This window comes from Ictidomys tridecemlineatus, chromosome 5 (genome assembly GCF_052094955.1).
Source record: "Ictidomys tridecemlineatus isolate mIctTri1 chromosome 5, mIctTri1.hap1, whole genome shotgun sequence".
NCBI classification, from domain to species: Eukaryota; Metazoa; Chordata; class Mammalia; order Rodentia; family Sciuridae; genus Ictidomys; species Ictidomys tridecemlineatus.
The window spans coordinates 4,933,444-4,960,091 of NC_135481.1; the positions used below are offsets into that span (position 1 = coordinate 4,933,444).

At 36.4% G+C, this 26,648-nt stretch overlaps 1 protein-coding gene across 6 annotated transcripts in view; it reads right to left on the reverse strand.

The window, feature by feature from the left end:
• Herc2 (HECT and RLD domain containing E3 ubiquitin protein ligase 2) overlaps positions 1–26,648 on the reverse strand; it is a 202,151-nt gene that overhangs the window by 46,429 nt on the left and 129,074 nt on the right. For all 6 annotated transcript variants that reach the window (XM_078049112.1, XM_078049114.1, XM_078049113.1 and 3 more), the window contains 13 exons: positions 22,375–22,550; positions 19,234–19,345; positions 16,604–16,685; positions 16,341–16,484; positions 14,770–14,860; positions 14,165–14,342; positions 13,899–13,980; positions 13,642–13,813; positions 12,523–12,667; positions 11,635–11,860; positions 4,675–4,846; positions 2,938–3,121; positions 1,690–1,830 (listed from right to left, as the gene is read on the reverse strand). In XM_078049112.1, coding sequence (XP_077905238.1) covers positions 1,690–1,830; positions 2,938–3,121; positions 4,675–4,846; positions 11,635–11,860; positions 12,523–12,667; positions 13,642–13,813; positions 13,899–13,980; positions 14,165–14,342; positions 14,770–14,860; positions 16,341–16,484; positions 16,604–16,685; positions 19,234–19,345; positions 22,375–22,550 — 1,905 coding nt within the window. The remainder of the gene's footprint in view (positions 1–1,689; positions 1,831–2,937; positions 3,122–4,674; positions 4,847–11,634; positions 11,861–12,522; positions 12,668–13,641; positions 13,814–13,898; positions 13,981–14,164; positions 14,343–14,769; positions 14,861–16,340; positions 16,485–16,603; positions 16,686–19,233; positions 19,346–22,374; positions 22,551–26,648) is intronic.

Here is a 26,648-nt window from a genome sequence, read left to right on the forward strand (position 1 = left end):
TGTGTCAGGAACCAAGGAAATGCTTAAAGAAGGATGGGAACATATCAGCAAAAGACAAAAATTCCACCAAGAATTAACACCAATTCTTCAAAAACTTTTTATCCAAACCAGAAACAGAAACCACAAGAAAATTACCAATCAATAGCCCTTATGAATATAGATGCAAAACTCCCCAATAATATGGTAGAACCAAATCCAGTAACATATAAAAGGATTAGACACCAGAGAATATAGAAAGGAGGGTAAGAAACTCTGGAGTTGGACTAGAACTCTAAGCATTGATTTGAATCAGCTTTTGTACACAGGTAAGATGTAAAAGAAATAAATACTCACACACACATATATTTATCTGCTAAAAGGGCCAAAACAAAAACACTCAGTAACCAATCACCTCAATCTTGATTTCCAAAGCTTGTGTTCCACTAAAAAGAACCAGGGCTCTTTAGAACAATGGCCAATTCCAGGGCAGGGGCAGAGTAGGTGCAAGATGAGTATAGAGCCAGGCGTGGTGGCACATGCCTATAATCCCAGCAGCTTGGGCAGCTGAGGTAGGAGGATCACGAATTCAAAACCAGCTGTAGCAACTTAGCAGGGCCCTAGGTAACTCAGTAAGACCCTGTCTCTAAATAAAATATATTTTAAAAGGGCTGGGGATGTGGCTCAGTGGTTAAGTTCCCCTGGGTTCAATCCCTGTACCTACTCCTTTTATATATATATATATATATATATATATATATATATATATATATATATATATATATATATATATATAAAATGAACATGGAACACACTATTGCCAGAAAGTAAGGAAAAGTTCAAAGGATTATAGGGACACCTCAGAATGACAAAGAAACCAGCCCAAAAGATATGGCCAGTCTGGGAAAATGATGATAGCAACAAATGTCAATATTTGAATAAAATAGGAATCTATGAGTTTATACCAATATAACAGGTAGGTAAGGTGGGTAAGTAGGTAAGTAGGTAGGTAGGTAGGTAGGTAGATGACAGAAGTTAAACAGACAATGAGAAGGGAAAGCTCTCCCTTATAGAAGAAGAGTAACAATTATATCCTGTAAGAAATGAGAAATTTGAAAAATGATCACAAAACAACCACCACAGTCATTAATAATAAGTTCAGCTAGAATCATTAATACATTCCAAATTACTAGTGAATAAAATATGAGGAGGAACGATATCTACAGAGTCTCAAAGTATATCCTCAGAAGTACTTAATAACACACTAACTTCCACTGGAGAAACGCTTAGCCAAGGGATAATAGTTACATCATCAGAGAAGCAGCAAATCTATGATGCAACTCTGATCATTCCTGTGGTAGTTCTGTCAAAATGAAGTATTTTAGAATTGTCCTGTATTAAAGATTAACAAGATAGTACAAAATTGTAGGCTGGGTGCTAGACCTAGGAAGACACTATCAGGACAATGAACAACAGCTGAATAGGTCTGTGAATTAGAAGAGAACCTGGGTCACTTTTGATATCCTGATACTCAAGAAATACACTAAGAAATGATAAGCTTTATGTCCTAGCACTTCCATAAATGATTCAAAATAGCCAGCAACTTGAGAACCTAGGTGGGTGTCCCATGTTTTATCTCTAAATATTATTTCTGTTACTGTTTTATAAATTTAAGATTATTTCAAATTAAGAAGTTAAAGATGACTTCCTGACCTCTTTGGTTTTAGTCATGGTTTCTGCAATGATGCTGGCAGCTCCTGGGTCATCTGTCACTGGGATAAATGGCCTAGAGGAGGCTGAGGGAGCAGATGGGGTCACTGCAGAGGGAGTCACAGCATCCTCAGAGCAGACAATCTAAATGGAGAATACACCAGAAAGAAAGTTTAAGTAGAAAAGCTCAGCAACAGCAGTCTTTTACACAAGCCCAAAGATGCCTTCTCAAAAAGCTCCTGGGGGGGTAGGGGGCTGGGGTTGTGGCTCAATGGTAGAGCGCTTGCCTAGCACGTGTGAGGCACTGGGTTCAATCCTCAGCACCACATAAAATAAATAAAATAAAGATATTGTGTCCAACTAAAACAACAACAACAACAACAAGAAGCAGCTACCAGGGGCCAGGCTGAGACAGGAGGATCATGAGTTCAAAGCCAGCGTCAGCAAAAGCAAGGTGCTGAGCAAGTCAATGAGACCCTGTCTCTAAGTAAAATACAAAATAGGGCTGGGAATGAGGCTCAGTGGTCAAGTGCCCCTGAGTTCAATCCTCAGTTCCTGCCCCGCGCACCCCCCTCCAAAAAAGCTACTGGGGGCCAGGCATGATGGCACAAGCCTATATCCCATCAGCTCTGAAAACTGCAGCAGAGGAATCACAATTTCTAAGCCAGCCTCGGCAACATCGAGACACTGAGCAACTCAGTGAGACCCTATCTCTAAATAAAATACAGAATAGAGCTGGGGATATGGCTCAATGGTTGAGTGCCCCTGAGTTCAATCCCCAATACTGCCCCCCAGGAAAAAAAAAAACTATTGGGGGCCATTTGGAATGTTCCAGATTTTACAAAGGCCACACAGTGCTCACACCACACATGGGCTACCACCCACCAGGGGGCCTGAAGCAGACCTGCAAAGTCAACCACATTCTTATTTCCAGGAAAACCTATTAATATTCAATAGCAGGTCATATAAATCAGACTAAAATGAACTCACCTCTCTTCATGAGGTATACTTTCTCCAAATAAGTTACAAGACCTTTAAGGTTTCAAAGCTGTATTTAATGATTTTTTAAAAAAGAATAAACTATCTGCATTTCAACACTAGGAAAGCTCATTCATAAGTATTTTTTTTCCTAATTCAAGATCAAAATCAAAAACAGCAAAAATTAAGTGAAAAAAAATGACACATTATACTAGACACAAAGAAGTTAACTTTTTCTTTCTGATCTAATATGGTGTTCAGATTTACTTTTACCTCTCTCTTTTCTTGCCATGGATTTGGACTCAATCTGTCTTCAATGTCAATAGCCAGCATGCATTCCTCTCCATTTATGGGACTGGCCATGGCAGAGGCATCGGAAGTGGGTGCTGAGGAGAATGAGGGACACTCCACCGGGGCAATCATGCCAGCTGGCATCAGTGCCCCAACCACTGCATCCCTGTCAGAACAGAAAGCCAGGCCTGCAGTGAGGTGCCTGCCACATATGACAGGATGAACAAAGTGGAATGATCACTCCCTGAAACACATCTTTGTTTTTATAGGATATATATAAAGAATTTCACAAAAACATCATTACCAGGTACCCATTCCCTATAAGCTAAAAATTTTATTATGGCCAGATCTTATTTATAGCCACACACCACAAAACAACCTTTCAGTCAACGATGAACTGCATATATCTCATAGGACTGTATTGCATGGTAATGTCCTAGCCAGCTTAATGTGCATAACTATACTCCTTATGATATTACCTCAGAATGTATCCTTACTGTTAAGTAGCATTTACTTGAATAACCATGGTAAGGACAAGTGAAAGACTTCCAAATGTGAAAACCAGACCAGAATAAGCCTCTGATTCACCCTGGGAAACCTTTTTGGGTTGCTGTTAGAGCCTACAGACTAGATAACTGAATATCAAGAATGTTTGTGTTTGGGCTGGGGATGTGGCTCAAGCGGTAGCGCGCTTGCCTGGCATGCGTGCGGCTCAGGTTTGATCCTCAGCACCACATACAAACAAAGATGTTGTGTCCGCCGAGAACTAAAAAATAAATATTAAAAAATTCTCTCTCTCTCTCAAATATATATATATATATGAATGTTTGTGTTTACTGAAAGCCTGCCACATACCAGGCAGCAAAGACTAAATGTCCTCTCAATGACTGGCTTTGTTCTAAAGCTCATGTTCCTACGTAAGAACATCTTGCGAGTTCCACACTCAATAATACATTTAGAAATAGGCAATTCACTCAGGCTATTCTATGGATTGCATCTTGAATGTCTACCAAAGGCCCAAGTGTTAAAGGCTTGGTCCCCAGGGTGGTATTTTTGGGAGATGAAGGATTCTTGAAGAGGTAAAGCCTAGTGGGAGGCGTTTAGGCCACTGGGGGTATGCCCCTGAGCAAGATAGGAGACCCTGGTCCCTTTCTCCTTCTCTTTTCAACTCCTAGCCAAGAGATGAGTGGCTTTTCTTCTGCTGCTTGTGCCCACCATGATGTGCTACCTTGCCACAGACCCAAAGTAATGGGGATAACTAATCATGGGCTGGAAACTTCAAAACTGTGAGCCAAAATAAACCTTTTCTCTTATGATCTTGGGTATTCTGTTATAATGATGCAAGGCTGACTAATATATGCTATAACAATAGAAAAATTCTGTAAAAGTAGTATCAAAACTCTGCCTTACCAAGTGAGTGACAATGTCTTAAACATCACTGTAAATTATAGTTAATTTTTTCTCTCCCACAAATATTAATGCTAAGAGTTTACTGACCAAAACAAAATACAAAAATGAAAATGTTCTTTAACTTGGTTTTCTGATTCCTATTTCAATACCCATTAAAATAAGCATAAAGATGCCATCAAAGGATATGTGCCTTCAACTCACAGCACTTAAATAACACAATATTCTAGGAGACATTTAGTCAATCAAAATATGACAAAAACACAACACCTACACAGTTATAGAATTTCAAAATTTAGCACACAAGCCTACCTGGCATACATGATTTGCAGTGCTGTAAGGATATGTGATAAGGCCTGCTGTTTGGCCAGGTTTCCATCCAATGAGAGGAGAATCTTGGCAAGAGAAGGGCGATTTGGCTTAGAATTATTTGCACCACTTATTTTATTACTGGCAGCAGAAGAATCAGCATCTGAAGGCACGCCTGAAAAATAAAAATAAAAATATGTATTCTGTTTTTAAGGTTATTATTTGCTCTGTTTCTATAGTTTGGCCTTTTAGGGCTAGTTTCAAAACATAACAATCTATATTTTTGCTATTTCATAGAGTATGTATTAGGCTCACAGTCTTTTCAGATAAAATAATTATTATCAGTACTTCTATAAAGAAACCATTTTCAGGGGGCTGGGGTTGTGGCTAAGTGGTACAGTGTGAGATACTGGGTTTGATCCTTAGCACAACATTAAAAAAAAATTAAATAAAATAAACTATTTTAGTAAATGTTCACTAGAACTGCAAAAAAGCTATAAGAAACTTTTAAAACATGCATTATATACACATAAGCTGTGAAAATACTATCTTAACTACCTATATGTACTTCCTTCTACAAAGCAAGACCCCTCCTCTCAGAAAAAAAAGACAAAAAATAATCCAAAATGACAGAGATGCTGTGTACCCCTACACTGTCTTATGAGACATACATCCCAACTCACTGCCCTGATAGTTCCCAGACTCAGAAGAGACAGCAGAGTCAGGCAAGGAAGGCCTGGTGGGTTTCCCTGAATGAAGAATGGGGAACCGTAAATCAGGCAGGACAACATGGCCCAGGGCTAGAGGTCAGGACCAGAGAAATTGAGTGTTCCAAAGAGCCCAGGAAATGTGCAGGTACCTTCCCCGACCCGAGTCAAGGATTCAACAGAAGCTGATGGAAACATGTAAGAAACTACACAAGTCAAATTTTAAAAACACCTGAAAGGAGTAGAGGCACAGTACCCATCAAACATGCAAGGCCCAGAGTAGCCGTTATTCCCATCAGCCAGACTGGAAGACCTCACAGTCCACAAGGCTTGGGAAGACTACTCAGAAAACTCTTTGTCTCCATGGTAGGGAATAATTAGCTCCATCTTAAACTACCAAATCTAAACCCAGGTCAAAACAGAGTCTAATGGCTTCAGAGTAACTTAACAATATTAAAGCTCAAGATTTATAGATACAGGGCTGGGGTTGTGACTCAGTGGTAGAGCAATTGCCTAGCATATGTGAGGCACTGGGTTTGATCCTCAGCACCACATAAAAATAACAAATAAAAATAATATTGTGTTTATTTACAACTAAAAAATTTTTTTAAACTTAAAAATCTCCGAAAACATCGAAGTCACAATTCATGATATATGGCATTTGACCAAACATTATCATGTAGGTGGAATGGCAAGAAAATACAAAAAAAAAAAGAAAACAGAAAAATCAAGTAAAGCACAGACTTGTTCTTTGAGAACAATATAAGAAACAAGAAATTGTATCACTATAGATTCCATTAACATTAAAAGGGAAATAAGCACATACTGAGATCAACTTTATGCCAGTAAATTCAACAAGTAAGATAAAATGGACATTTTATGTCAAAGACACAAATCCTACTAGAAAATAAGTATTTATTAAAGCAATAAAATTTATAGTTAAAAAAATTACACAAACATACACACACACACACACACACACACACACACACACACAGAGAAAACTGTAGGCCTGGCTGTCTTCACTGTTGAATTCTCCTGAAATAATAATTCTACACAAATTTAAAAGATAACTGAAAAGAAGGGAATACCAGACATCCCAATCTATGAGGCCAGCATTATCCTGATATCAAAGCTAGACAGACATTACAATAAACAGTACAGACCAACATTACTTATCAAGAGGAATGTAAAGGTTCTTAACTTCTTTATATTAATGTTAACATAATTCATAATTTATATTATACTGCATTATATACATTATAACATTTTTTATTAATATATACAATATTGACATACTATATAAACCTGAATGAAAAAGAAAATGCAACCTAACAAAATTTGCAAGATGTGCTAAAGCAGTGTTGAGAGGAAAATTTATAACACTAAAAGTTTACATTAAAAGAAGGACTCAGGAGGTTGAGGCAGAATAATTATTAGGTTCTATGCCAGTGTGGGCAACTTAGCAAGACCCTATCTCAAAATAAAAAGGGCTAGGGGTATAGCCTAGAGTTGGGCTATACTTGGCCCTGGATTCAATCCCTAGTACCAAAAGATTTTTTTTTTAAAAAAAAAGGTCTCATACAGTTATCTATAGGAGCTACCTAAAACAACAAAAACAACAACAAAATAAACTTAAAGCAAACAGAAATTAGAAACTAATGGAGACCAGAAACCAATAAAAAAGATAAGAGAAAAACAGGGAAAATTAAACAAAAAGTAAAAATCAAGTAGTATTTATTCTAGGTGTGCAACACTGGCTCAATATTCAAAAATCAATGTAATCTACCTATCAATGCATTAAAGAAGAAAGTCCATGATTATATTAATAGAGAAAAGCCATGATGGAACTCAACATTCATTTATGAAAAAAACTCTCAGCTGTCTAGGAAGACAGGAGACCTTTCTTAACTTGGTAAAAAGCTTCTACAAGAAATCTTGGAGCTAACATCATTCTTTGTGGTGGGAGACTAAATGCTTTTCCTCTAAGATTATGAATACATCAAGCATACCAGCTCTTGCCACTCTTCTTTAACAGTCCTAGGTATTCCAGCTAATGTAAAAGGCAAGAAAAAGAAAATTGTATGAATAACTGCCTCTACTTAAAAATGACACCATTGTCTACACAGAAAAGTCCAAGGTCTTGCTGGGCGTGGTGGCACAAGCCTATAATCCCAGCAGCTCAAGAGGCTGAGGCAGGAGGATTGTGAGTTCAAAGCCAGCCTCAGCAAAAGCAAGGCACTAAGCAATTCAATATTTAATATTCAATATTCAAAGACCCTGTCTCTAAATAAAATACAAAAATGGGCTGCAGATGAGGCTCGGTAATCAAGTGCCCCTAAGTTCAATCCTCGAAAATCACAGGGTAATATTAAAATTGTACAAAAATTGCACTTCTCTGTATTAATAAAAAACGTAGAAAACAAGATTACAAACACAGGGCTGCGGATGTAACTCAGTGGCAGTATGTTTGCATTGCATGTGTGAGGCCCTGGTTTCCATCCCCACCACAAAAATTAATCAAATTTAATAAAAATTCCATAACAAACATTTGGGGAGGGGGTTGTACTAGGGATTGAACTCAGGGGTGCTTTACCACTGAGCCATATCTCGGCCCATTTTATTTTGAAACAGGGTCTTGCTAAGTTGCTTAGGGCCTCACCAAGTGGCTAGCCTTGAACTTATGATCTTCCTGCCTCGGCCTCCTGAGTAACTGGAATTACAGGTATGTGCCACCAGACCAGGCATAATCTTGAGAGAGAGAAAGAAAGAGAGAGAAAGAGGAGATAAACATAACCAAACACATACAGAACTTGCATACTATGCTACTGTACTTAGAAGGGCACAGCAAAAATTGCTGCCTAGGGGGCTGGGATTGTGGCTCAGAGGTAGAGCACTTGCCTGGCATGTGTGGAGCACTGGGTTCGATTCTCAGCACCACATATAAATAAATAAAGGTCCATCAATGTCTAAAAGAATTATTTTTTAAAATGCTGCCTAGGCATTATAAGTAGAACATTATACCCAAGTTACTCAAGCCTGTGACCAAAAATAAGAACTGAGAGGCATCTCTCCCAGAGGCATAGGAGACTGGGCTCCTCTTTTCCTGCCTGCACTTCCTTTAAACCAATCATACAGGTATGTGCCCACAAACTTAAAGTGACCCACACTCTATTCCCTTATTTGCACTACTAGTTGTTCTGTGTATTCTCTTTCTCTCTCCTTCTTTTCACTCTTTATTTCTGCCTCCTGTGACCCAGAGACTAGAAGACTGACCTCCAAACTCACCACGCCCTCCTTGCCCAGGATCTGAAAGTAAAAATCTTTGAACTTGTTTTCTATTATGGTGGTGTATTAAATTGCTCCCTCCATTCAAATAACCAGGGGCTGTTTCAGTTCTCCCCGCATGAGTGATGGTAGGTCAGGCATAAACCAGACACAGGTCACACAAGAGTTACAGCGATGTCTGCCAGCACAAATTTCTACATGAGAAATCTTCTGATTGCAAGCTGGACAACCAGACATTAGTCCATCTGCCAGCTAAAAAAAGCATCCTGTGAAAAGTACACACTTTTCACATCTATACACATCTGTACCAGCTCCCTTTATCTCCCATTATAGCAAGATACTCTAGTACTGGAATCCCAATTTAGGGAGGAGCTCTGAGAACAGATACAAACTACAAAACAAATATAAAAGAAATCAAAAGAGAACTAAATAAATAAAACTCATACCATGTTTGAGGATTGGAAAACTTTGCAAAGAACAGATGCCCATCCTATCCAAGCTGATATGCAGATGTAATGCAATTCCTATCAAAATTCCAGCAAGAGTTTTTAGATATATAGGCAATATTACTCTAAAATTTATATGAAAAGGCAAAGGAATTAGAATAGCTAAAACAATTTTGAAAGAGTTCAGAATAAGGAACAGTCTATTCAATTTTTTAAAAATTAGTATAAAGTTAATAAAATCATGACTGTGTGGTACTTACATAATAATCAGTAGAATAAAACAGAGATCCCAAAAATACATCCACACAAATATGTGCAACTGATATGTTTTTAGTTATAGTTGGACATAATACCTTTATTTATTTATTTTTATTTGGTGCTAAGGATCAAACCCAGGGCTTCGCATATGTTAGGCAAGCATTCTATCACTGAGCCACAACCCCAGCCCACCCAAATGATTTTTAACAAATATGTCAATTCCGTGGAGGAAAGCCAGCTTTTCAACAAATGGACTCAAATAAGTTAAAAAAAAAAAAAACTCAATCTAAATTTCATACTTTATAGAAAACCCATTACTTACGTATAAAACATAAAACTATAAATCTAAAAAAGAACACAGGAGAAAAACCCTTATTTAAAGTATACTTAGGAGCTGGATGTGATGATGCACACCTCTAATTTCAGCCACTCAGCTGAGGCAGCAGGATCGCAAGTTTAAGGCCATACTCTGCAACTAAATGAGACCAGTCTCAAAATTTCAATAATAAAATAAAAAGGGCTAGGGATGTAGCTCAGTGGTAAAAAAAAAAATTCCTGTGTTCAATCCCTAGTACCAAAAAAAAAAAAAAGAAAAAGAAATTATGCTTATGACTTAATACCAAAAATATGATCCATAAGAGAACAATTTAATAAATAGACTATATCAAAATTAGGAACTTACATACTATGAAGATGCAAAGATAAGCTATAGACCTGGAGAAAGCATCTGCATACCACAGAGCTGCTAAAGGACTAAAAGCACCTAGAATATAAAGAACTCTCTAAACCCAATAACTAAAAACATTCCAGAGACAGAAAAAAATCCAATTAGAAATGCCACATCTACATGTCACCAGAGATATAAATAGTAAATAAGCACATGAAAAGATGTTTAACATTAGTCATTATGAGAACACAAATTAAAACCACAATGAAATTAATATAGACATCAGAAAGGCTAAAAGTAAAAAATAGTGGTAAAAATATGGAAGAAATTGGGTCATTCATCCACTGATAGTGAGAATGTAAACAGCATACTCTATAAACAAGTTTTGCACAAACAAAACATGAATTCTGCATATGATCCAGCAATTGCACTCTTGGGCAATTAAGCCAAACTTATTTTTATACAAATACCTAGATATGGATGACATAAACAGGTTTATTTGTAATAGCCAAAAATAGAAATCATCCAAAAAAAGTCCTTCAATCAGTGAATAAACCAGGAAATACTACTCAGTAATACTAAGGAACAAACTGGATACATGCAACAACTTGGATGAATCTCCAGAGGATTGTGCTGAGTGAAAAAAAGTATATTGAAAAAGGTTATACACACAAGGTGATGTGAAAAGACCACCAATATGCAATTATAAATTGAAAGAAGACTAAGTAGAGCCTCATCTTCATCTACACCAGAAAAGGAAGGCACAGGAAAGCTAAGAAAGCTAAGTAACTTGCCCAGTCTTTATAGCTAGTAACTGGTGAACCTGGATGACATTCAGATATATAAAAAAGCAAATGGGAGCATGGGAGGGATAGACGAACTCTAGATAGGGCAAAAGGGTTGGAGGGGAAAGGAGGGGACATGGGGTAATTAATGGTGGTGGAATGTGATGATCATTATTATCTAAAGTACAGGTATGAAGACACGAATTGGTGTGAATATACTATGTATACAACCAGAGATATGAAAAATTGTGCTCTATATGTGTAGTAAGAATTGTAATGCATTCCATTGTCATATATAAATATAAAAAAAAAAGCAAATGGTAATGGACACTATTATAAGCCCCATTGAGAGAAAGAAGATGAAAACAAAATAATCATATGAGAATTTCTTAGAAAGATGAAGTTCCCTGAAGAAAATTAATTATATTCCTATATGCTAGCAAGGAGCAACTTGAATGTTTCTATACAGTATCAAGGAATAAGCAATCTTTTTGAAAAGTTATGATGGTACTCATAATCTAAAACACTTGAGATAAATTTGAAAGAGATATGCAAGACCTGAACACTCAAACTATAAAATATTGCTAAGAGAAATTAAAGGCCCAAAGAGACACACAGTATTTGTTGGCTGGATTATTCAACACTGTAAAGATACCTACCCTCCCCATGCAAACACAAGATTTTGTGCCTTCAGGTTCATAATACAGTTAACACAGAACTGCAACCTCCAATGTGTCAGAACTATTACAGAAATCTATAATACTGCTACAGCCTACAGAAGAAGCACAGAGAAGATACAAAAAATGCATTACCTAAATAGGAAGCACCTAAAGGGTCTCTTGCAGTCTGGAAGAGGACCGGCTCATGGACAGAGGGTGTGGCTACATCCACAGTTGTCCATGCCACACTGTGCGATGACCCACAAGCTACTCGGGTGATCTTCTGACCTTCTAAGCCTTGCACCAGTGTGGGCTTTCTATTAACTGTGGTTGTGCCATTGCCCTGTTGACCATGATCATTGTCACCCCAAGCATATACCTGTTAGATAAAAAAAAAATACAGTTTCCAACACGTCAGATAATTTACTTAATGCTTAAAGTATATGCCATGGTACAGTCTTATAAAATGGCATGTGTGGAACCACAGCTAAGAAAAATTTAAGCATGAAGATGCTTGTCAACAAGTAGATATGCATGTTTACTTAATATAAATCAAATAAATTTATCCATTTTACTTTGTTATAGAACAGGGAATCCTCTCATCAACTAAGTATAGTTAACTTATTTTTTCCTTCATTTTGTCAAGATCAAAAACAACATACTTATTTTTCAAGTAATTAGCTTTTTGACTTTACGTAATCATAGAATTCACTTTTTTTAAAAAAAAAAAAGTATAATAGTTTTGTTTTCATAAATGAATTTTAAAGTATGGCATCCAAAGGAGCAGAATAAGAATAAATCAAGTATTAACTTTATTTCTGGAATGTAGTATGTATCTCCTCCATCAGCTATCAATTTTCCAACAAAATACTGCTAATACCTTATTAGCAGGAGGAGCACCTTCAAGGATAATTCCCATGTAGATTTTAGAATGGAATGACTTTTTCAAAGTTGCCCACTCCAAATTGTTCTGGAAGATAAGTGCTATGTCATAACCACCCTGCAGAAGGGTAGCAACATACAGGCCATTGGCATCCTTACCTGCCCTGAGTCTGTGACCGCCAGGCAATGCAGGGCCCCAACAGCCACATGCACAATCTTCTTCCCTCTTAGCCCTTCCACCACCTGTGGCTTCCGCACATGCACATCAGAACCATGGCCCAGCCTGAAGTAATCGCCCTTCCCCCTGAGGAGAGGCCAACAGTGTGAATGTTAATATACAGTTACAGTCTGGCAACAATACACAAGAAAATGCTCATGCTCTCACCTTTTTTAGAGACAGCTTGATGGAAACATCACTCAAGGTCTTTGAACTTACATCTAAAATCATACTCCATGAATTCAAAATTAATTCTGCTAGCAAAATTCTTACCAATGTAAAATGTTTTACAATATTTAAGTTACTATTGTTGACTTTTCATTTAAGAGACAGAAAAGCAGACATTCCTTCCAAAGACCTATGTGGTATACACTTTTTTCAAGCTGCTACTGGTCATGATTAGCCCTAGGGCCCAACACAGCTTCCAAGGTTGGTCTGGCCACCACTATGCTGCATTGTAATAAAATTAAGCTTTTGCAAGAATCACACATAAAATTTCTAGGACCAAAGGATGCAAATTTCTATTTTGCTCTCATTTTATCATTGGGGTTTTGGTATACTAAGAAAGTAGAAGAAGGGGCTGGGGTTGTGGCTCAGTGGTAGAGTGCTCAACCTAGCACATGCGGGGCTCTGGATTCGATCCTCAGCACCACATAAAAATAAATAAGATACAGGTACTATGTACAACTAAAAAATAAATATTTTAATAAATAAATAAAGGAAATCAGGGTATTGTGTCCAACTACAACTAAAAAAAATATATATTAAAAAAAAAAAGAAAGTGGAAGAAATACTTCACCGACATCTCACCTGAATAGGAAAGGTAAGTGGGCTAAAATTTCCCTAGCATTCTTTTCAAAATGACCTATTGATAACAGGAACTTTCTCCTTGTAATATCATCATTAATCCTATCTCAATACAAATAAAAAAACAAAGATGCTGGGATGAGTTATACAATGATTTTACGAGCACCCAAGGTGGGCCTGATGTGAGGTCAAGGATCCTCACACATGCCTTACAAAGCACAGAAATGTTGGCAGCAGTGAGGTAGTATACATACCATGTCCACACCACTCCTGACTTGGTGAGAGCCAAGGAGAACTGAGCTCCACACTCAATTTGGCACACACCCTGGCCATTTAGTCTCTCGATGTTCTGGGGAATGTTACATCCTTCACTTCCTCCTCGGCCCAATTTTCCAAAGTCACCATCACCCCAGGAAAATACCAAACCTAGGTTTAAAAAATATTACTTAAGGCCAGCACTTCATATACGTTCCTACCCACCCCCAAACTTAAGACCACAACAGGTGCTCACCTTCATCAGTGAGAGCCAGAGTCTGTGCATCTCTGCTTCCACATGCAACCTGGATTACTCTGTGACCAAGAAGGACTTTCACCTACTCAATTACAAATTTAAAGACAGAATCAAGCACAGACACCAAGAAAGTAAAGGAAATTTTTTCCACAGACTAAAAGCCAATAATGTACATCTTTATGAACTTTCCTAGACTTGAGGCTTATCTGCATTTAAAATCATCAGGTGGTAAGCTTTCTGTAAGCAACAAAAATGTGTATAATCACCATCTTGGGCTTTAGCTGTGTTGTATTATCTCCATGTCCCAACCGGCCATATTCTCCAAGGCCCCAGGTATACAGCTCCCCGCTGGATGTGAGGGCCGCACTGTGTGAGCTCCCACAGGCAATATCCCGGATGCGCTTGGTTTTCAAGGCCTCTATAAGTCTTGGCTTGTCACAATTCCTAAAACAAAATCAAATTACACTCCCTACAATCAATCCACCTGTTCTCAAAGAAAAAAGTTATCTACACTAATCTACCTTTGGTCAACAAAAGATCTTCAAACAAACTTCACTATCAAAACTTAAAACAGTATGTGAAGCCAAATTATACGTTCATCCATGTTGTTAAAAAAATTCTGGGCTGGGGTTGTAGCTCAGTGGTCAAGTGTTTGCCTTGCAAGTGTGAGGTTCAATCCTCAGCACCACAAACAAATAAATAAATAAAGGTATTGTGTCTGTATACAATTTTTAAAAATTAAGAAATATTTTTTCCACATATGTAGTCCACAAACAACCTATCCTATGCAAAACAACTATTTAAAGGTACCCACTAATATTTTCAGTTACAGTTTCTGATTAAGAAGTAAGACTGAAGAAAACATTCTTACATTCTGCTGAAATGTCCAAGTTTTCCATCATCACCTTCACCCCACGAGAATACTTTCCCATCAACGGTTAAGGCTGTGGCGTGCCGGCCACCTGCAACATTGACATGCACATAGGTTGCCAATATGCAACATACAAAAGGTCACAGTATAACTACCCAAGTCACTTGGCATGTAGCATATATTCAGTGAATGTGTTGAATAAATGATGAGTAAACGGGATCAACACTTACAGTTATTATGAAGGCTTTCTGAGTAACACATATGCAAGTTTAGAGAACTTTAAATAAACCATAAATTTTAACTCTAAAAAATTTTTGTACTTACAAAGAAACAGAAAAATAATGCTGATTATTAATGGGGCTTCAACTATGTTCATGTATAAAAGATCAAAAATTTAGGTGGAAGATGTTGAAATAAGTATATTTGTCATTAGGCAAATTGTCAAATATGGTGGCAATTTAAGCTTTTTTGCAATGTACCTATTGGTGAAATTATTTAAGCAGAAGTACCATCAATTAAGTAAGTTTAATATTATACTCACTGTTCTCAAAGCATATCAGTTCTTTCCACAACATGGAATACTCTCTCAGTCCACATACCCCCACCTCAGGATTATATGCACGACCTCTGGTTATACACCTGATGTCCTGCCAGCTCCTGGGCTCTGAGGACAGTATGATAGGTGGGGCTTCTAGTCCCTAAATTCATTCTCTCCTCTTTCTTACCATAGAACTCCCATATTATCAGTGCTACAATGTGCTAAGCACATTTCCCAGCCTTCTTTGTCCACAGAAAGCTCAAAAAAGGGCTCTGTGGGCTACAGGATAGGTGCTGCCTAGGTCTTGGAACTGAAGGCGAAAGCAGCAAGGTCAACTTCACACAGAGGTGGACAAGGAGAGCTAGCATTCTTTGTGGACGCAGAGAACATATGGATGGACCCAGACCCTACCTCTATAATTTTACAGAGGAGAAAAGTAAAATTTTGGCTTACTTAAGCATTATCATTTGCATTTCCAGTTATACAGGTTTACATCTAACTCAACCCAATAGAAGCATACACTGAGCTTTGTAACTAATACAATTCTATTTTTCAAAGGCCTGCCACACAACTTTAAAACACTATTCAGTAAAGGTACTCTAAATTGAAGGAGAATGATATTATCTTTTTTAAACAATCTTTCTTAGCACTGGGGTTCATAAACACTTGCTAAATCTGATGAGTCACAGACTCATCAGAAAAATAACACACATTTAAGCACACAACTTTAAGACATCAAAGATACAATGGGCCCAACAAACACCCCATACTCTGACGGGTACATCTATATATCTAAAATACCAACAATGCTGCTTAAAATACAAACAAACAAAAACCTCATTTAGCAGTTAGTACCAATAGTTAAAATTCCAGACCACCCAGAGATTTACATTATCCAATTTTTATTCGTATTAATAAAGACTTGAAAAAGAATGTGAGAATACCTTAGGGAAAATTATTTAAGGGTCTTTTTTATTTGAAGAATAGAAGCACAGGCTTACTCTGCATGCAAATGCTAATGCTGGATATTTACCTGAGTGAACTGCCACCTTCTTGACCACATAGCTGCTGAGGGCCGTAATCTGCCGCGGAATGGGGACTGTTCCACTAGACATGCCCAGTCCCAGTCGGCCATTCGTAGCTTCTCCACAAGCATACACCTTCCCTTCCACAGTAACTACAAGGAACAAGAGCCAGGAGAAGACTCACTTTTCCCAACACAAAATTTGTGCATATGTGCACATGCACGCTCACTAAGTGCAATTCATAAATTTTTATATATTAGAATAATCATACCTGCAAATAAACTTTTAGAACCGCCAGCCACTTGCACCACATTCAAAGCAGACAGAGTCTCAGAAAACGAAGGTACCTTTATCTAGAATAGGTTTATTTTTTTAAAAGCAAAAGAAATAAAAACATAATTATATTTGTAAATTTGTAAATAATTATATTTTCTAAAATTTTAAGTGCTCTTACTAGATGAAATAAGAATTATTGTTAATTTATATGACTATATTAACTACAGAAACTCTTTATCTTTAGAGACATACACTGAAGTACTTTAAGGATAAAAGGATTAACTGATATATATTTCAAAATAAACCAGATCAGAGGTGTGGGTAGGTACAAAATGTAGACAATTATTTATAACTCTTATAGTTGGAAATAAGGACATGAAGGCTCATGACTCTAATCTTTCTACCTGGCTAAATTTGAACAGTCTCATAACAAAAGGTGAAAAGTAAAATACCCATAATGCAAAGATAAAAACAAACCTCTGGTAAACTGTTTTATTTCAAGCCATGTCCTGCTCATTCTCTTTGATTCTGACACTCACATCACTAAGAAATTATATGTGTATATTTGCCATTGTAGAGGAGTATAATTTAACTTAAAATTCTTGGCACCCCTTGTCTAAGAAACACTTTACTATTCCACACCTTAGAAATTGTCATGTAGTCACTACTGCAGTGGAAGTAAGAATTTCCATCACAACCTTGAAACCCTAATGGACCTTCGTAGGAAAACTCCATATGTGAGAGCAAGCAGAATCCCAGCTTCTAACAGTGACCATGACTCAGGAACTACTATAGAGCCCTGCACTAGCATAGCTGAGATACCCAGAGTTTACTGTCACTTATTTTAGAAAATAGGGTTCTAAAATATAAATGTAATTCAAAGTTATTCAAATAAAGATGAAGCTTAGTTGGATCTAGAAAGGACAGGTTCCAAATAAATGAGTTCTAACTTTCTGAGCTTCTTTTTTGTTGTTGTTGTTGTTGTTGTTGTTTAATATTTACTTTTTAGTTGTAGTTGGACACAATATCTTTATTTTATTTATTTATTGTTACATGGTTCTGAGGATTGAACCCAGAGCCTTGCACGTGCTAGGCGAGTGCTCTACGGCTGAGCCACAACCCTAGCCCATCTGAGCTTCTTTACAATGAAGGTAATAAGACTTAGGACAAGTAATAAATACCCCACTTAACCAGTAGCCAGGCGCAGTGGCATGCTCCTATAATTCTGGCAGTTGGGAAGGCTGAGGCAAGAGGATCATGAGTTCAAATTTAGCCTCAGCAAAAGTGAGGCGCAACTCAGTGAGACCCTGTGTCTAAATAAAGTACAAAATAGGGCTTAAGATGTGGCTCAGTGGTCAAGTGCCCAGAGTTCAATCCCCAGTACCCCCCGCCCCACAAAAAAGGAAGTATATTTATTCATCTAAAGAGAAAATCGTTTGAACTAAAATTGCAAGAATTTTGTTCTAAGACTCCTCATACAAAAGACATTGAAAAATGAAAGGTATATTACATTCAACTCTAGTTCAAATGCATCATTTATTGCATCTACTCTTTTTAAAAAAATCAGCTTTCTCCTAAACCAGTTATAATACTTTATAAATTAACTCTTTATCTCATTACTTATGGGATTAAGTATACATTAGAAACACAGAAGGTATGGCACAGTTATGGTTACATGATATCAACAAGATCAATGAGAACATGAAGGTCTCTCTCCCCACAACAAGCCCTTCAAAGCTGACAAGTATAGATGTGCACATGCACCTGTGTTTTGTTTCTCTGTGCTCAAAAGAACTTTTTTCCCTACAGAAGCTATTTCACATGGTAGTAGCTCAATTACCAAGTGTCCAAAGAGCAGAAGTTACATCTTGCTCATCTTAGTACCATTATGACATTTTTACACACTTTGTTCATGATAAGAAGAAACGTTTATTGAAAATAAATATAGTTATGGTCTACAATTTTCACCTATGCATTTGCCAAATTGTTCCAAAAGTTTATTTTCTAGTTTATTTTAAGATAGCAATAATACAACAATATCTAAAGTTAACTATTTTCTAAGGATGAAGGCTTACAATTACTTTTGAAAGTTAAAAAACCACATATAGCTGGGCATTGTGGTACATGCCTGTAATTCAAGCTACTTAGAAGGCTAAAGCAGAGGATCCTAAATTTGAGGTCAACATTAGCACTTAGCAAAATACTGTTCCAAAATAAAAACATTTTTCAAAGGATCCCAGGTTCAATTGCCAGTACTGGAAAAATAAATAAATAAATGAATAAATAAACAAATAAATGAATGAATGAATGAATGAATGAATAAATAAATAAATAAATAAATAAATAAATAAATAAATAAATAAATAACCAACCAACCAACCAACCAACCAACCAACCAACCACATATAGAGGCTGGGGGATGTACCTCAGTGGTAGACCTAACATGCGCAAGGCCTGTTCAATTGGGGGTGGGGAGTTGCAGCACACACATATAGACTATTATTAAAAACTTCAAAAGAAGCTAGCCATTGCTGAGCTTTTCGAGGATAAAGGCATTGGCAAGCCTCCTCCTCAGTCATGGAGCAGCAGGTGATACAAAGTGTCAGCCCAGGGAGATCTAGATACCTTAGAGCCCTTGAGCCCGCCCAGCTGGTCCTTGTCATTCAGTCCCCACACGAACACTTTGGTTCTTATTGTAGCTGCCGATTCCAGCCCTGCAGCCTTCTTTCTAATAAGGCTACCCAAAGGAAAACACAAAAATAGAGGTTATTCAACATAAAACATTTAAAAAATTAAAAAAGAGCAACCTCAATCAATCAAAGCTTTCCGGTTACTGTCAGAAATTCAAAATTTTGTTTTAATACAATAAAATTTCAAATATCTACATAAGTTTTACCACAATCTAATTTTAGCTATTTTTGATACAGATCTTTTCTATGATATACTATGAATGTCTTTCTTCTTAAATATCAAGTTGAACATAACAAATGTTCTGACACGAAACAATTCCCATCCTTCACCAGGATGCATATAAACACTGGGGAAAGGGCTGTGGCTTTAGCTCAGTGGCAGAGCACCTGCCTAATGTGTGAGGCACTAGGTTCAATCCTTAGCACTGCACTATTTATAAATAAACAAACAAACAAAATTAAGGCAAGCTATCCATCTACAACTTAAAAAAAAAAAAACTCACTAGAGAAATGTGGAATGTCACTGGGAATGGCCTTGTGGCAATGTCTCTAAACCATCTTTATTGTCTGTCTGTTTCCAAAAGAAAGATTAAAGCAAATGTGCCTGTATGATGTTAGAGGTATTCTAACACAGATACATGAGGCAAAATCAATCTTTCTTTTCTTTCTTTCTTCCTTCCTTCCTTCTTCCCTCCCTCCCCCTCCCTCCCTCCCTCCCTCCCTCCCTCCCCCCCCCCCTCTCTCTCTCTCTCTCTCTCTCTCTCTCTCTCTCTCTCTCTTTCTTTCTTTCTTTCTTTCTTTCTTTCCTCCCCCTGCCCACAACACTGGTCCTCATCTCCTTTCCTTGGATGAGTTACTCCTTCCACTTTACTCCTCCTGTCTCTGACCTAGCCCTGTTAGGTTGGAAGTTTAATCAACAGCGGCCAAAGTACTCTCATTCTTGAACCTGATAAAGCCAGGAAGTGCTTAGTACACAGTGTTAGATTGTTTTAGTCTGATGCCAAGTGCTAAGGAACCGCTTCTTTTGAGTCTGGGACATTGTATTTGCCTTTGTTCTGTTCTTATAAACTAAGGTGAAAGAAATTAAATGGTTCTAGATAGGTTAGGTGTTCTTTTTTTAATGTTATATCCTGATATATTTACTTTAAGGGACCAGAATTTTATGGTTTGGAAATAAAAATGTAGGAAAACTCTTTCATGTGATACCAGGCACAGTAGAGCACGCTGATGCATAAGGTATTAAAATATATTATAAAACATTTTCAGTCAAAAACATGGATAGGAAACCAGGAATAGTCAAAAACATGGATAGGAAACCAGGAATGATATTCTGGATGGTTAATGACTGGTAGCATGAAAATATGAAACAGTCAGAATAGAGATCTGCTACACATGGTTGTTGCGGGCACATCCCATCTGGAAGCTAGGCTTGTGGGAGAATGCCAAAATCACTGATTCATCTGGAAATTATCAGCTAATTAATGATACCCTACAGGAAAAGCACTATTATGTTAAAATATATAGATTCCTTTTGTTAATATGTTCAATCATGTAAAAATCTGGTCAATGAGTAAAGCCCAAAACTTTATGGTTATTTCACATATATGGCACATATTTTAGTTTAGAATTTATTTTAGAATTTGTCCAATTCATTTTAGTAGCTACTAAATTTAAAAATTCCTTAAAAGTTTAATTAATGCAAACAGATACAATGTACAGCCTAACATATATTCTACATAAGATAATGCTGTATATACTAATTTTTTTCAACTTACATGCAAAGGTTTTGAAATAAAACAGGATAGAAATATAAAAGGTCTTTCAACATCAATAAAACTTTTTGACATTTTCAAAAAACAAAATACAGAACAGAATCCAAACCCAATAACAAGAGCCCTAAGATAATCTGACTTATTACCATAGTTGCTGCCATCCATGACTAAGAAAATGTGCTTAACAGCAGGGCAGGAAGAGCTCCTGTGTCTCCTTATGTCACATGCTGGGAAGAACTTGGAGAAAAGGACATTTGTGGAGGGCTCTAGCCCCACTAGCAACCCAAGAACACCTTGAGAATGTTGAAAACATTGCAGTTTATTTTGTATACCTTTTGACTTAGCAATTTCACTTATTCCAATTTATCTAGGAAAATACAACTTATAAAAACTGTAATTATCTTCATTGTTTGCTGCTGGTAAAATGGAGCCTAGAGCAGCCACTGCACAAATGGCAGATACTGATTTCACCTGGCACATGCTACGCCCCATATTAGGAGTACCCTTGCCCACCCATTCTGCTTTGATAACACTGACTCTTCCCTGTAAGGATGGTCTAGAGATAAGACTCCACTGTAGACTCACAAGGCATCCTTCCTGCCACTGAACACAGCCATAGTAACACAATAAGGTGAGTTTGTCTGGTTTTATTGCATGTGCATCATAGGACTGGACTGTGGTAGGTGTTCCATAGATACACATTAAATTGATGAACATAGCAACAGGCATTGCCACACTGTTCATTCAGAAAGGAACAGTCATAAGATGAAGTATTGGACTCCAAAACTGTATACAGCAAACTAATGACATGGATATTCCAGAGATGGCTGGTGGTGACGGCTAGACATTGCCAACAGTGCATATGTACTTGGTGACACTGAACTACATGTTTAAAAATTTTTAAATGCAATGATAAAATGATTAAGGAGAAAAAGCTATAAATTATACCATAACATTTCTGTAGGAAAATACATTTTGGGAAAAAAAGTAAAAACTTTTTGTCTTGAAACAAATATAAAAGATATTATACCAAACTAGCAACAGTGATATTTCAGGTAGAAAAATCAGACATCTTTATTTACTTTATTTCACTCTTTAAAAGGTATTTTTTTTTTAAATATGAAGTATTTCTTTATTAGATATTTTCTTTAAAAGTTAAATTGCAACTTTTGAAGCTAAAGCTCTCCAAACATTCTTATGGGCATAAGACCACTTTCCTTATGAAATATACTGTAATTAAATATTTATTTTTGAAAGTCAGAATTTGGAATGATAAGTGAGCAAAAGTAACAAATAACTCCTACCTTCCACTGTTGCCTTTGTCATCTTCTTCCTCTTCATTATCTGAAGCTAAGAAAGGAACTGCAGCCAAATCCTCCTCCTCTGCACGGATCCGTCCCAGGAGGATGAGGCCATGAATTTTACAGTCAATTCCAGAGCTCCGACATTGTTTTATCGCAATTTCAATATACCTGTGATACTAGACAGGAAAACAATGAAGTATACTATTTAGACTCAAACACATTCTTTTTTTGGGGGGGGGGGGCTAAAGAGCAGAACATTTGAGACATAGGACATGCAGTATGTTAGGATCCTTAAGTTCTGGAACTACCAAATGAGATATCAAAGTTCATACAGCCATTAATGCCGGGCGTGGTGGTGCACACTGTAATCCCAGCAGCTCAGGAGGCTGAAGCAGGAGGATTGCAAGTTCAAAGTCAGTCTCAGCAAAAAGCAACAACTCAGTGAGACCCTGTCTCTAAATAAAATACAAAAAATACGGCTAGGGATGTGGCTCAGTGGTTGAGTGCCCATAAATTCAATCCCTGGTACCAAAAAAGTAAAAAATTTTTAAAAAATTAATACAGCCATATCTTAGTAATCTTTGCCTTCAAAAAAAGTCATTAATTCACCAGCTATGTCTTCTTGAGGCTTAGACTAATTTTCTTACTAAAATAAAATAGAATGATAGGCTTACTGAATGACAAACCTTCCTCTCTTAGCATTTTCATGAACCAAGATGTGTTAAGTATGAAGAGATTAAACGTCAGATAGTCATGGAACCTTCATAATTTTTAAAACAAAATAAAAATATTTGAATATACCCAATTAGAGAAAAAAGCACAAAGAACTCCATAACCCATCACTCAGTTCAATAATTATCAACATATACCAATCTTACTCATATATGGATTATGATAAGAAAATTCCAGGCATTATGCTGTTTTAAAACTTCAGTATTTATTATTAAATTAAGGAATTTTTTAAAACCATATCCACATTATTATTTCCATAGCTCAAACAGTAATTCCTATATCGTCTAATAATCCTACAGTGATCAAAATGTTCTGATTGTCATTTGTTATTGGCTGTTCAATTCAGAATATAAACAAGATCCAAGCTCCCTCTGTTACTTGTTTGCCATTTGATTGTTAAAGTTCATATGTTTGTCCTACAAATGTCCTGCACCCTATATTTGGCAAGTCACATTCTTATCATGGCACAGACGAAAATCCCCTATCATTGTATTACATGTAAACAAAGTGATATATACCAGGAAGCACATAACACTAACAATTACTTTGGGGGAAAAAAAAAATATATATATATATATATATATTTGTTGTTGGACAGAATATCTTTATTTTATTTATTTATTTTTATGTGGTGCTGAGGATTGAACCCAGGGCTTCGTACATGCTAGATGAGTGTTTTACCACTGAGCATAGCCCCTAACAATTACTTTTGATTGCCTAAACTGGACCTGATCAAACCTCAAGATTTACCTATTTCACAGGAAATACATGTTGAACAACATCACCAGGATGCAAAAGCCAAATAAAAAATATGAATGATGCCTCAGGGAAAAGGTGACTTCATTTTTTTTCTTCTTTAGCAAAGAAAAAAAAACAAGAGAATTAAGACTTAAATGTGGTGCAAACTATAGACACTATTTGTATGAAGAGTCACATATAGTGACTTGAAAAGGACATTTATGGGATAATTAGGAAAATCAGAACACTGCCTAGATATTAGATGAAGTTAAAGAAAAAATATTTGATATAATAAGGGTGCTAGAGTATTGTTTTGTTTTTTAAATCTTTGTTAGAGATGAATACGAGGTAAGTGCTACTGAAGATCATGTGTAGAACTTGCTGATGAAGGGAAAGGAGGTGGGAGGAAAACAGTGGCACACAACTGGCAAAATGTATTGATACTTTCAATGTTGAAGCCAAGTGATGGGATCATGAAGGTTTTGGTACACTTTCCTTTGTATGTTAGAAAATTCCCTTAACAAGCCATTTACATAGGAAAGGCTATGATAAAGAGTCTAGGAGCTTGTATGACATAATGAATCCCACTGTCATGTATATTTACAGTACCCCAAAGAAAGAACACTCATACAAAAGTCTAACAATTCCAAAGGAATGGTATATTTTAGTTAGTTGTGGGATAGATGGTAGGTCATGACTCTTTTGTTTACACACAATGCTTCATATTCTTATATACATGATATTGTGTACTTATCAAATATTACAGAATAAATTGTTCTGAATTGAAAATTTCTTACATTAAGTACACCACTTATAAATGACAATCTCATCTGTTGATTTTATTAACTGTACTTATTGATTTAGTTAAAACACAAAAATCCATAAAACTAATAACTGCCCTCAGTTACCTAGCAATAAGTGAACACTAAAATTCACTATAACTCAGTATTATCTTTTCTCAGAAAAGCTCAATGGTTTTTTTTTTTTCTTTTCTTTGCCTTTTTTTCTTCTTGTGGTACTGGGGAAAGAGCCTGGGACACTCTACCACTAAACTATATATCCCTAGCATTTTTTTAATTTTTATTTTGTGGCAAGGTCTCACTAAGTTGCTCAGTTTGGCATCAAAATTGCAGTTCTCCTACCTTCACCTCCTGAGTCACTGGAATTACAAGCATGTTTTTTCATTATCTTCCATTTTTATAATTTTCCAACTTATATATTAATAGTGATTTTAATTGTAATTAATCATTATATCATAAAATAGCTCAATAATATTAAAGAATGAACAGTAACTAGGAAATCAGCAATACAGTGGAATAGAGGGGTCACTTCCCTGGTAGCTCCGAGGCAGGAACCAAGAAAAGCAAACAGACAGCTTTTCAACAAGCCAACCTCTATTAATTCCTCTTTCATTCTTCCTATAATTTTTTACTTGTATCTTTTCCCCTCCTTCCTCAAAAACAACACATCCTACACCACTTCTGTTCTTTGTCCACCATTTGAAATTGTAAACCCTTTTGCAAATTTACTGCTTATATTCTAGACAATAATTGAACACATTATTTCTGTTTATTGTGACACAACTGTAGATAACTTAATAGAAGTTATTTGGTTTAAGACTGAACTTTGTTTGCTACGTGTTGTTATCATTTGTCTCTTCCTGAAAGGCAAGGTACTAGAAATCTTTAGGGAGACTGTAAGTCCACAGGGAAGAAACTGTACTGCCTTAGATCCACACTGTAAGATGGGCAGACACACAAACAACATGGAAAAAAAAGGGTACAAAGTATCCCAAACAAATCAAGATATTCCAGTAATAGAATCCATTGATGACACAGTAGAAGAAATGTCAGAGAAGGAATTTAGAATGTACATGGTTAAATGGATCAGAAATGTAAAGGATGATGTAAGGACTGAAATCAGAGATAAAACTCAGGAGATAAAAGATCACTTCGATATAGAGATTCTGAAAAGCAATCAAGCAGAAATTCTCATAATGAAGGGATCAATAAACAAGTTAAAAATTCAATGGAAAGCATCAACAGACTAGACCACTTGGAAGACAGAACCTCAGACAATGAAGACAAAATATATAATCTTGAAAATGAAGAAGACCACAGAGAGAACATGTTAATAAACTTGAACAGAACTTCCAAGAATTATAAGATAACATAAAAAGAACAAATTCAAGATTTATCAAGATAGATGAAGATGGAGATAAAAACCAAAGGAATGTACTATATTTTCAATAAAATAATATCAGAAAATGAAATGGAAAATCAAATTCAAGAGGCTTATATGACTCCAAATGTACCAAATTACAACAGACCCACACCAAGTCACATTATAATGAAAATGCCTAACATATAGAATAAGGATAGAATTTTAAAGGCTGTGAAAGTAAAGTATCAAATTACATACAGGGGAAACCAATTTGGATCTTAGCTGACTTCTCAACCTAGATTCTCAAAGCTAAGAAGTTCTGAAATAATGTACACCAAACCTCTTAAAAAGTTTTCTGAACTAATAAATGAATTCAGCAACGAAGCAAGATATAAAATTAATACCCATAAATCAAATGCATTCGTATACACCAGTGATGAACCCACTGAAAGAGAAATTAGGAAAACTACCCCATTCACAATAGCCTCAAATAAAATAAAATACTTGGGAATCAATCTAACAAAAGAGGTGAAAGATCTCTACAATGAAAACTACAGAACACTAAAGAAAGAAATTGATGAAGACCTCAGAAAATGGAAAGACAGCCCATGTTCCTGGATAGTCAGAATTAACATTGTCAA